Source organism: Ammospiza caudacuta, chromosome 19, assembly GCF_027887145.1.
Source record: "Ammospiza caudacuta isolate bAmmCau1 chromosome 19, bAmmCau1.pri, whole genome shotgun sequence".
Classification (NCBI taxonomy): Eukaryota; Metazoa; Chordata; class Aves; order Passeriformes; family Passerellidae; genus Ammospiza; species Ammospiza caudacuta.
In genome coordinates, this window is record NC_080611.1 from 2,635,020 (window position 1) to 2,647,149 (window position 12,130).

The following is a 12,130-nucleotide window of genomic DNA, read 5'->3' on the forward strand; positions in this document are numbered from 1 at the left end:
GTGGTTCCCTCCCTCCAACTCTAATGACTAGAAGCCTAACTTCCAGCTTGAATGTATTCAGGACAAGCTCATACCTATTTGTTCTTACAACAGCACTGTCTTTAAAGTAGCTTCTCTAGCTGTTATTTGTCCCTGGTGTTTACTCACCCATCTATTTACGGAGCACAAAGCACATCTTCTCTCAGCCTTGATTTTGCCAAGTCAAACAAATCAAGTTCTTCCAGCCCCATCTCACAGACAGGCTCTCTGTTTCTCAGTCACAACCTTCCTCCACGCTTGCCCTGGTCTGAATTGATTGATTAGGCATCAAGTTTCTGGAGGAGGTTTTGGTCCTTGCACCAAGGCATCAGTGCTGTCCCTTTCCTCCCTGCTGGAAATCCTGCAGGATCCATCCATGCTGTGCTAGGTTTGCCCTGCTGCAGCACACTGGAGGCTTCTGTTCTTGCTGTGATCAGCCAAACCCCGCTCCTCCCTCCTGCCCCCAGCAGGTGAGGGTGCCCCAGGGTTGGGAAGGCTCCCCTTCCAGCCCTCATATAAACAACTCTGTGTTTAATGCAGTGAGGCTTTACCTGATAGGCTCTAATGAGAATGATGATGATGATGATGATGATGATGATCAAACCATATCTACGTTTCAAATAACCTCAACATATTCCTCTCTGTTTAGCTGACCCCCACAGCAATGGGACAGCCCCAGGAGGTTGGACAGGCACGTATGGATACTACAAATTTGTTCTCAGCCCCTAACCAGAAAGGAATGCAATGTATTCACAAAATCCCACCTGACCTGGGAATAGAAAACCAGTCCCTTCCTCAGTGCACAGGACTCCTTGCACTGGGCAAGCTTTGGCTAAGGTGAGGAGAGGGGCAGTGGTTTCATTGCTGTCAAGTTTCACTTGCTGTTCAAAAAGATTCCTGTGTGTTTGGCAAAATTCAGGTAAAAAGCCCATATCAAACATACAGCTTTTCTTTCATCCATTTTTAAAACAGAGGCTGCCAGCAAAATTCAGAGCAGCACGTGGTTAAATGCACCAAGACAAATCATTTTCTGATTAATGACAGCTCCAGACACACTTCCAGAGATGTGAGTGCTTGTAAGCTGCAAAGGATGTGCTGTAAAATACATTTTGATTTAACTTATTAAAGAACAATTATTATGCCAAATTTAAAGGAACGAGCCGAACAACAACCCAGAGGCTCAAGCAAACACTTGAACACCAAGACCAAGAGCAAGAAGGTGGTCTCCTGCCTGTGCTGCTGGGCACTGCTGCCAAAACTGGTGTTACAGCACTGCCAAGCTCAGCCCCAGACACAGAGCACAGGGCCCACACCTTGCTGGTAACCTCTCTCAAGTGCCTTGAGAGAACTCGGCATTAGAGAAAAGAATGTCAGTAAAGCTCAGTCACTAAAGAGCAAGTCCAGTGAGAACACCACCAGTGCCCAGCTCTAAGGTCACTTCCCAAGGCAAGGGGAAACACGGGAAGAATCAATCCACATCCCTGGCAAGGGAAGATACTCAGGGAGAGCAAATGTCAGGATGTCACCAGCTGGTGAGGTGACAGGTACATTTACCAGCATATATAGCATTTATGCATTGGAAATCTGCAGTGTAAAAGGCTCCTGATGAAGCTTCAATTCAAATGTCATCTCTGCTCAGAGGGAAAGGCATGATGCCTGTCAGCACCGCTGCCACCAACCTGGTGCCCAGCCAAGTTAAAGGCTCAGAAAGAAACTCAGCATTAAATAGGATGGATTCACAGCTCGTCAGGGTGATTAGCAACCCCCATCACTGGAGTTATTCAGAAGGAAAGCGGAAATATTTAGGACTTTCTAAGAATAAAAGTAGAGCATCTGCAAAGCCAGACATACAACGGGCTGCTAGTGGGAGGCAGAGAGGGAGCTGATGCAAACCTTTGGCAAACGCTTCTCCAAGCAGGAAAACTCCCAGAGCTCAGCTGACAGGCAACGAGGATGGCTCAAGATGGACCAGGAAGGAGAAATTCATTCCTATTCCACCTGGAGACAGTGATCATGCTGGGGTTTCTCTCGTGTAAAACCCAACGCACCAGGAAGGACTGCCTGAGTGCAATGCCAGGCAGCAACCCTGAGGCAAAGGGCTTTCCAAAGCGATGCTCAGGGCATCACACAAAGGGTTCAAGGGGCTCTGCTTATCCAGAGAGTCCCTAACAGAGCATAGAAATTCCAGCCAAGTCCTTCCCACACCTAGCCAGCCTTGCATCTCTGAAGCACCCTGCTCTCAGCTCTGACTCTGCTCCCATCTCCAGGATCAATCCGGCTCAGGAAGCAGAATGTTGTGAGAACCCAGCAGAGTCACACAGAGTTTCTGCTTTTCCAAGGAAAGCCTGAACTCCCCCCTTTCACAGCTGGGTGCTGGGGGTGCTGCACAACCAGGGGACGTGACCAAGGTCACGCGAGGAACCGGTGGCAAAGCAGCAGCGGCTGCAGGCAGGGCCACCCCCGAGAGCTGCCCACCCCCTGCACACTCAGAGCCCTGCACTGCTGGGGAGAGATAGGCTGAGATTTATTCAGCGTTAAAAAGCTTCCAAACCTGGGCATATAGACACCCTTTATCTACAAAGCACAGCCATCAGTGGGTGATATTAAGCCATCGGTGTTGGAAAAGACAAGGAGAAATTATTTAGGTGGTGTATCTTCAGAAAGCTGGAATGAGAATTCGCCCAGCTCTCGCCAGCTCAGCTGTGCTCTGCTTTCACTCAGTGGCTGCGTTTGGAGCCTTGCGAGTCTCACCGCATTCGTGGGTGTTGCTTAATTTTAAAAATACTCATTTCAATAAAGCTGAACAGAAGAAAAAGAATAGCACACAGAGAGCATGAACCCTGCAGCCTGCTGGATCTGGCTGCACCATGTGTCCCAGCCAGGACACTTGACTAATGAGGCTTTTGAAGCAGCAGCAAGTTCAGCTCAAGAACTGAAAGAAACTAAAGAATTACCTTTTTAAAAGTCCTAAAACTTAAAAAAAAACCTCTAGGCTTTTCACAGGTGGACTTGAGTCAGCTCAGCTGCGAGGGAGACTGCTGAGTGCTTTCTTTTACCCAGCAGGTTTCTGTGAGTCAGGGATGCAGCTTGTTCGGGATGCTTTGCTCCAAAGGTTGTGGGAAGGCAGCACAGAGCATCCACAGCCAATGGATTTCATCTGTGCCCAGGTCTTGGCTACCCTTTATCCACCCAAAAGTAACTTAAAACATTAAATTGCACAGCTCAGCCCCAGATATCGAAGTCCTGGAGGTTCATGATGACAAGTATTGGCTTGATGTTCTGGCACTTCTGCTCAGAGCACAAAGGACCTAATTTGGGATTAGTCAGGACACAGTGAGGCCGTGGAGGAGGCTCCCAGTTTCCAGGACACTCATATCCATCCTGGAAAGCCCAGGAGAGGGCCAGGCTCCTGGCAGAAGGTTTGGTGCAGCTTTCCCTGTGGCCCAGAGGGGCCGTGGCAGTGGCTGCACATTGGGTAATTGTGTGTGCAAATCAGCCTCTCACACGGGCAATTGCACGCCGGGGCTCGCTCGGGTGCCAGCAGCACAGAGGGCACTGCTGCCACATCCCCCCGTGCTGCTCCTCAGGTCAGACAGCTCCACAGAGGCAGAGGGAATGAAAAAGCAACATTCATCCCTCCTCCCTGTGAGTTTTGTTTTTAAGGGATGAAAGACTAATATATGGGGAAAATCAGCCTTTGCAGTGGGAAGCTGCAGCAGGGGCTCCTGTAGGCAGTCCCACACCAGCTCTTTCTTCCCCGTGTCTGATCCAGGGAGCTGAAACAGTGCCTTGATCAGCCTTGTACAGCTAAAATGCCATTCAGAGGAGCCCTGCCTGCCTGTGGAGCGATCTGGCGCTGTGGGATGAAGGCAACATGCTGGAAGCTTCACCAAGAGCACCCAGCAGGAATCTTGCTCTGGCTGCTGCAGCTATGGGATCACAGCTCCCTGCAGAGACCCGTCTGGCACCATAGCCCTCCTTCCAATTTCTGAGCTAAAGAGTTTTTCAGACCCCATCCAGATTTAAATGGAGCAGGGATGGAGTGGGGGCTGTGTCATCCCTTTCTCTCCTGTCACCTATGAACACAACAGGGCTTCCTGCAGCCTATTTCATCCCTGAAATTCAATGCTCAAAACCAGGAGGGAGAAAGACATCCTTAAGGTTGTTTATGAAGGCTTCAGTGGAGCTCACTGTTTAATACAGCCTTCCACAGAGAGAGAAAAAATATCATAACAAACAATAGAAATGTTCAGGAAGCAAAGAGAGAAAGGAGTGGTGTCTGTTCCTGAATTAAGCAGCCTGCCAACCACCTCCAGCCCCAGCTCCTCTTCAATCGTAAGCAAAATATTCCAGAAGTGTTTAACTTTCCTACAAAGTCTTTGAAGAGGCTTGTTACCATTACAATGAGCAAAGCACAAACAGGGCTCCTCAGTCTTGGCCAAGCAACTGACTGAGCCTGGAGTAACCACAGACCCACACAGCTCAAGCAGGGGATGATGCACAGCCCTGCTCGGTGGGGAGCAGAATGTGGGCACAGGAAGGCAGAGAGGAATCCCATGAGCTCTGACAGCTCCAAATTATCCCCTGGTGTAAAGCTCTCTCACAGGAAAACAATAAACCATTAGGGGTTTTTGTTGTTTTGGGGTTAGAATCATAAAATAGAATCATAAGATCTCCTAAGCTGGAAGGGAATCACAAAGATCAAAGCCTAGCTCCTGGCCCTGCACAGGCTAACTCCAAAATCACACCATGGGGTTTTTTGATGAGGATGGCTTAAAGTCCATGTCGATCTACATGAATGCAGAGGCCATGGAAGTCCTTATCTGGACAAAGCCAGAACAAGATGTGTTCCTGCAAGCTGCTGGGACTGCAGCAAAGTGTGGGGCTAGGGCTGGCTCCAGCTGAGCAGAAGGGAGACCTCAGTCTGTGGCTCTGCTCTGCCCACAGACTGAGCAGAGAGGGTGCTCCTGTGCCCTGCTGGGAGGATGGCAGATGCTGGGTCCTGCAGTGACCAGGGAAACACCAAGTCAGGGCACATCTCCATCCCACAGCTCTGGCTTGCCAGCCCAAGCCCCAGTCAGCATCTTCTGCATATTTTGGGATGCAAACAAGCATCCATCCTCAGTGCATCTGTGTCTTATGCTGGGAGAGGTCAGAATGATATCTAATCATCTTTAGAGGGCAAGAGCTGCTTGCAATGCCTTTTAACCTTCAAAGAAGTGTTCTCTTGCAAGCAAACTCCCCAAATGCCCTCCTCTAAAAATAATGCAACATAATTATGCCATTCATCACTTTTTTCCCCATGCAACTCTGTAACCTCCAGCCTAAGCCATGTCTCCCTAAGCAGAGTTTTGATAATACAGCACTATTCTCATCTCCGGCAAGTTTTACTGTAATTACAGAGATGTGTTGCAGACATTACACACTCTGTAATTAGCACTAATTGCATTACATTGTCACAAAGAAGTCATTTACACTCCATGAGTTCATGAGATTGGTCTGGACAGTTTAACAGAGATGAGAAGCACTTAATGGCATCCCACAGAAGTGGCTGGCCGGAGCAAGGACAGCATCCAAGAGGCTCTCCCAGAACTACAAGAGGGAGGGAGATTTGGAGCGAAAATGCACAAAAAGGCTTCTTCCACAATGATAACCCCTGTGAGATCTAGAGAGTTCTCAGAGAATGGGGAAGCTGAAATGCTCTAAGGTGGGATTTTTGTGGGGAGGGGGGCGGTAGGGGTGGGCAGTGTTCTAAACTGGTGGTGGCTGGGAAGGATTTCTATGGGTGCTGTGCCTGTGGAAGTGTTCAGTCCCAGTATTACATGCTTTCCCACCCAAAGCCCCACAGATGTAGTTTGCTGCTTCTCTTCTCCCCTGACATCACTTTCTGCAGCCCATGAGAAGGGAAGGGGCAAGGAAAGCAGAAGAGCTGGAGCTCAGGGTCCTGCTTGGTGCTGGGGAGCTCACACTGTGCTGCTGCTTCCCTCCTCCCATCTCTGGCACATAAAGGGCAGAGAAAAAAATGTGAATGCAGAAACAGAATTGCTTCATTGTGGTCACCAGGACCACAGGAAAACTTCAGTCTCCTCCCCTGGAATTTCACTGGGGAATCTGGTTGAGGCCCTTATGTGAGACCTCCATTAAAAACATGACTTGCTTTATCTGGTGTCTAAGCAAACCCAGCTGGGTTTTGAGGATTGCCCTGCACTCTCCAGGACCCTGGTTTGGCTCTGGCTTCTTTCCTGACACCTGCTCAGATGCAGGACTCCTCCATGCAGAGCCCTGCTCATCCCTTGCTCCTTGCTGTGAGCACCATGGGCTGGGTGCTCCTTGGGGTAGTTTGCCCCACTGGGAACCAAACAGTTGCACTAAGGGCTACCTGAGGAATTTCCCTCTGTCTGGTTGGGATTTGACCCTGCAGCATTTAGGTAAAAACACTATAGGTGTTTTTTACCGATATCTTAGGTCTACTAAGGGCTTGAGTCCTTTTTTTTTTTTTCTTTTCTCTGCTTCAGCAGTGTCCCATTCCTGCAGCCCCTTTAGCTTTCCCTGGCCCTCAGCAGGCTCCCCAGGATTGCAGCAATGCTCCGAGCAGGATGCAGCACTCCAGGATGGACGGGCTAGGATTGGAAAAAAGCAAAAGGGCACAAAAGGGGAGCAAAAGGGAGCAGTGCTGGAGGAGAGGCTCTGCTTTGTATTTAAATCCAGTTAGGTCCTTTGCCAGCTGAATTGGTTTTGACGGGGCCCAGATGGGAACAGTTCATGCACATGGAGGAAAGAGCCATCACTTAGTGAGAAGCAAAGCCGACCTGGCAGAAGGCACGAGAGGGTCAGGCTACCCTGCTGCAAAATCCTGCAGCAAAAAAATGTCTCTGCATGATGGGGATGGGGGAGCAGCTGCTGCAGGGGGATCTGTGCCACGATGCAGCTCTGCCCAGGAAGGAGATAACTCTCACATATGCAAACACCTGGCCAGGTGCGGCAGCTGTGCAGAGATCTCTTTGCTTAAGCAAAGAGAAGCGTGATATTTTGGCTTAGGAATAAGAATGGTCCCGGCTGGTGTCCCTCTAGAGTGAGGTCCCATCATGGTGGGTCCCCACAGAATGTCATCAGGGCTAAGTCTGGCTCCAAAGATTTTGGAAGATCAACAGGCAAAGGCAGGACCAGGCTGGGAGGGCAAGGTGGCAGTGCCCTGGCACAGTGAAGTTTGGAACAGCCCAGCATCTGTGACCATGCTTCCCAGGACGGGATGTCAGGCCTTGCTTGGGTTGGGCTCTTCATCACAATTAATTCCACTATAAGACATAACAAATGAGACGAAATAAAGGTGGCTTAGCAAGCTCCATCCCTTGGATGTGCTGCTGGTGTCTACAACCCTACCAGACCTAACTGGACCTGTGGCTCCCTCTTGGTCCAGCATCCCATCACTGCTGTCCCTAACATTGCTCAGACATTTCAAGAGGAAACCCTGAACCTTCTCCTAACTGAGGAGCCAGAGGCTTGTGGGGCTGGAAAGTAGGAGGTTGTGGCTTCCTGCAGAGGACAGGTTTATGGGGACAAATACAGCTCTTGGGTCTGAAGCTCACTGAACCTTTCCACCTCTGAAACAATGAATTTTTCAAGCCAAGGATGCACTGAGAGACCTGGAACCTCTGTTTTACTTCTCCCAGCTGATTAGCAGAGGCATGGGCCATGTCCCTGTGAGGCCAGCAATGGACCATAAGCAAAACTCATTAAGGTGTTGTCCCTTCTTGGACCAAACAAGAAGGGGCTGTTGCCCCTTTCTTTGGGACACCAAACCTATGCCAGGCAAACAAGTTGGGAGGGGCCTCTGCTTCTTTCCAAGAAAATCTAGTAAATTTGATCCCTAGCTCTATCAAAAGAGGCAAAACCCAACTGTTTTCCCCAAAGTCTTGGGGGTCTTGGTGCCAAGGGAGGGAGGCAAGGGCCAGCAAGAAATTTGTGTATCTAAGAAACTCAGCTCAGTGGCCAGTGGCCAAGGACTTTCCATGTGTATTTGCAGCCTCTGCCAGGAGACTCTCAGATGCTGGAAGACCCTTTAATTCAAACCAGGTGCCTCTGAAAGGAAAACACTCAGAAAGGCGAACTTGATCACTTTCCCTCAAGGAAAAAAAAAGTATAATAATGAGGGAAATTGTGCATGTTTCATTGAATGATCCTTCCTGGCACAGCCCTCCATGCTCCCAGCTGCCCACTCCAACCATGGAACCTGAAACCTTTGGTGGGCTGGAGGGAAGAGAGCCAAGCACAGTATCCAGCAAAGGAGCCCCAGGCTGGTCAAAATCCACCACAAACAACTTTTGTCACCCTGCCCTGCTCTGCCCGTGCACTGAGCATCAGCTCTCCCTCCAGCTGCTGGGAGCACCAGAGGGGCAGCTGCAGCTCAGGAGTGATCCCTGCAGGGAAGCTGGGATGGACAATGCCAACAATCAGCACCAGCCAGCCCCCAGCCTTCACCAGCTGCTCCCCCAAACCCAGTGCTTGCTGAGCAGAGCCATAAGTGACAACCCAGAGACTCAGGAAGAAGGGGACCTGCCTCCCCAGACCTACCCTGCAATGACAATGAAGAAGTCCAGGCGGTTCCATGTGTCTCCCAGGTAGCATTTCTTCCCAAAAATCCCCAGTGCAATCATTTTGACGATCATTTCCACGGCAAAGAAGGCAAAGATGAAGTCATCAAAGCTCTGCAAAAGAAAGCAAGGGAGGAGGGATGCTCCTGCACATTTGCTCCAAGGGAGGGAATTAGAAAGCTGAGTCTAGCAAGGTCTCCTCTTGCATCTCTAAAAGCTAAATCCCTGGGAAGAAGCTGTGCTGAGAGCAGCCCTGTGGTCCAGGGCCCAGCCCAGATGGTCCAACAGCACCCATAGTGCCAGGAAAATGGACAAGCATAGTTTGGGCTCTGCTTTCACTGACCACTAGATGGTTGGCCTTCCCCAAGCACTCCACGAAAGGCTTAGCTAGGCTGGGGCTGGCACAGCCTGGCAGGGGCTTTGCCTGACAGCGCTGCATGTTCTCATCTGAGCACCAAAACCAGCATTTCCCAAGGGCTCACAGGACAGACAGTGCAGGCAGGAACCAACATCCTGGGACAACACACCACCGTGGCTGGAGTCAGCTCACTCCTTCCCTCTCCACATCAACCTGGGGCTGCTGTTGAGCTCCCAGCAGCTCTGGGGCTGTACCTGGAGGATCCTGCAGCGCGGCGAGTCGCAGGCGATGTCCTCGCAGGGGTGGAACATGCCCAGCGTCACACAGTTGAGCAGAATCACCAGCATGCTGACCCTCTCAAACCATCTGCACACACCTGTCAAGGAGGCAGCAGACCCAGAGGTGCATCCACAAGAAGCAACATCTGAATTGGAAAGCTTTTCCTGGTCTTTAAGGCCAGGAGCAGAGCAGCTTCCCTACATGAGGCACTCTCTGAGTTTGCATGTTGAGATACCTGCAGGTGTTCTCACCATGCTGCCATCAGTGGCTGCAGCGGATCTGAAAACCACTCTAAAATGGAAGTTGCATGGCAAGAGTGCTGAGTGCTGATGTGATGGATTAAAACATTTAATTAAATGAATTATATCAACTTTTAGAAAAAAACTAAAAAACTCCACACCATTAATTTCCTCTCCTAGCGTTTTACAGAAAAGCACTTTACCATTACAATTTCTATTAACCATGTCTCAGCTTATCCCAGGGGTGTTTCCTCGAAGCCACTGCTTAAACTTTCATTCCCAATCCAAATCAAGACTGCCAAAACCATTAATGAACAGCCTAAAAGCCTTTAAGGGAGGGCCAGCAGAGCCCAATCCCTACCTGCCTCCTGCCTCTCAGAGCAATTTTCAAAGAGCTGAGCTGCTGGGACAGATGTTGCATGCACTTTTGGGGCAGAATAGAGTGTGCTGCTGCAGCACATCCCCATAGGGATGGTTCAAACCTGGTACCCAATTCCTGCATACTTCTGGGGGCATTTCCAGGAGCACAGAGATGGGAAATCCAGGCACTGGTTCAGTGTGGTGATGGGGTTATCTTCCAGCCTAGCATGAAAAACACCCTCTCGACTGCCAGAACCCACAGACAGCAGGGCCATGCTCCTGCCTGAGTGCCAGCAGCAGCTTCTCTGCTCCAGGAAAATAAGCATGGCCCTTGACAGACGAGAGTTTTCACTGCAGCACAGCAGCGGGTGGTGTTGAGGAGCCCGTGCTGTAGCGTTATCTGCCTGGGGAAGACGAAGGTGAGGATGAATCAGCAGGTGCCTCTCCACCCAGGGCACACAGGCCTGGGGCTGGCAGCTCCTGCCACCCATCCTGGGTGAATTCCTGGAAAACCACATGGGGCTGAGTCACAGTTTGGTTGTCGACAATCTGGATCTTTTAATCAGGAGAAATGTTTACAGGATATTGGGACAGACATTTCAACTGTCAGGGTGGGGCTATGGGCTGGGATATTTCGCCTAAATATAGTCCTGTGGGGGCAGGCATGGAGAGCAGCCAGGAGAAGGGGCAGCTGCTGAAGAGAATCCCCAGTTTGGGGGCCTGGGAAGGTTCCCCATCAGAACCAGCCATGTCCAGGGCTCTGCCAGCAAGGAGCTGCAAAGCCCTTGGGAACATAAAGAATTAAAATGACCCTGAATGATCCCAAAGGGGTGACAGAAGGAATGTCACCTGTACAGGCTGTGAAGTTATGCAGCAGGGAAGTGAGGATGTCCCAGGACAGCTGGGTTGGTTGGGTCAGGACCTGCGGAGACAGATGGACAAGTCCCCAGACAGTCAAAGATCCATTCAAATTCTTCCATGGCAGTGGACAAGAGCCTTCACTGGATGTGGATGTCCTCCACACATTCCATCCCAGCTGGGGGGGCTTTTGGCCCAGTAAGCAGCTGCTGATGCTGGCTGGGGACCGCAAACTCCTGGGCAAGCAGAGAGACGGGCACACAACCATGGTGGGCATCAGCTTGGAGCCACTCTGATCTCACCTCTTCCCTGTCCAAGACTCTGCACAGCCCTAATGCTCACCCAGGGCAGCTGAGCAGAGCCAAGCCCACCACAGCCCCATATCTGGCGTAGAGGGATGAGCAAAGGCTGAAATGGAAGAGCACATGATGGCACCAAAGACCCCGTCCTTCCCTGGCGTGCCACAGTCTGCACCATGGCTCAGATGTCCCTCAATAATCATCAGAGTGCTGGCACTGGTACCAGTGACTGATTGCAAGTGGAAGGAAGTCAGGAGAGTGCACCCCCCAAAATGCCACAACCTGCCCCACACAGGGCACCAGCTGTGGCCAGCAGGAAGATTTGGGGACCAGAGCCACATCTGTATGCCAAGAAGGTCCCCATGGCACAGCCAGCAGCCCCAACCTCCCCACAGACATGCTACCCTGGGCCAGAACCTCCCACCTTGGCACTGCCATGGCTCCCCCATGCTGCCCACCATGGCTGCAGTGAAGGTCCCTCCATCCTATCCTGTCCTCCCATCTCAGGGTTGCCCTCCCCACATCCCAACTTGTCTTGCAGGAACAAACATCTGCAGGCAGGGAAACAGCTGGAGAGGGAGGGGGACCCAGGGAGGCGGAGGGTTTATTTGATGAGGACAGAGGGGTTTTTTTACCCCAAATTTAACTGCAGACCACTTATCAGCACATTTCTCCCTGAAGCACATACATTTCAGTCCAATATAACACTTCTCCCTGATTAAATATTCCCGGGACAGGCACCCCAGCAGTGCCGAGGGCAGTATGTTAATGTGCAGCTGATACATCAGAAGGTTGGGGGGGGTGTTATTTTTCCCCCCCCCCTTTTTTTTTTTTCCAGCTGAATGAAAATTCAAGCTCTTTCTTCTGCTAATGGGATTTTCAGAGGCACACAAAGTGCTGCTGGCTATGGCTTTGTACCGACCCTCCTTTGAGCGAGAGGCTGACAAAGGGAAACTCTTCAATTAGCAAAAGCAGAAGGTGCTTTTTTGAATGCCTCTCACTGCTGCAGGGCAGGCAGGGAAGGGGCAAAGCAGCTTTGGGGGAGCATCAGAGACAGTGCTGGTCCCTGGCCAGCAGTTCAGGTGAGGAGGAGACTACTTGAAAGCAGGGGCAGAGGCGGCATTGCCA

The 12,130-nt window shown here is 50.8% G+C and overlaps 1 protein-coding gene across 1 annotated transcript in view; it reads right to left on the reverse strand.

Moving 5' to 3' along the window:
• The window catches only part of CACNA1G (calcium voltage-gated channel subunit alpha1 G), a 144,400-nt gene that overhangs the window by 89,551 nt on the left and 42,719 nt on the right, over window positions 1-12,130 (reverse strand). Inside the window, exons 2-3 of the mRNA XM_058817397.1 lie at window positions 9,222-9,333; window positions 8,590-8,723 (exon numbers count right to left, since the gene is read on the reverse strand). Of these exons, the coding sequence (XP_058673380.1) occupies window positions 8,590-8,723; window positions 9,222-9,333 (246 nt within the window). The remainder of the gene's footprint in view (window positions 1-8,589; window positions 8,724-9,221; window positions 9,334-12,130) is intronic.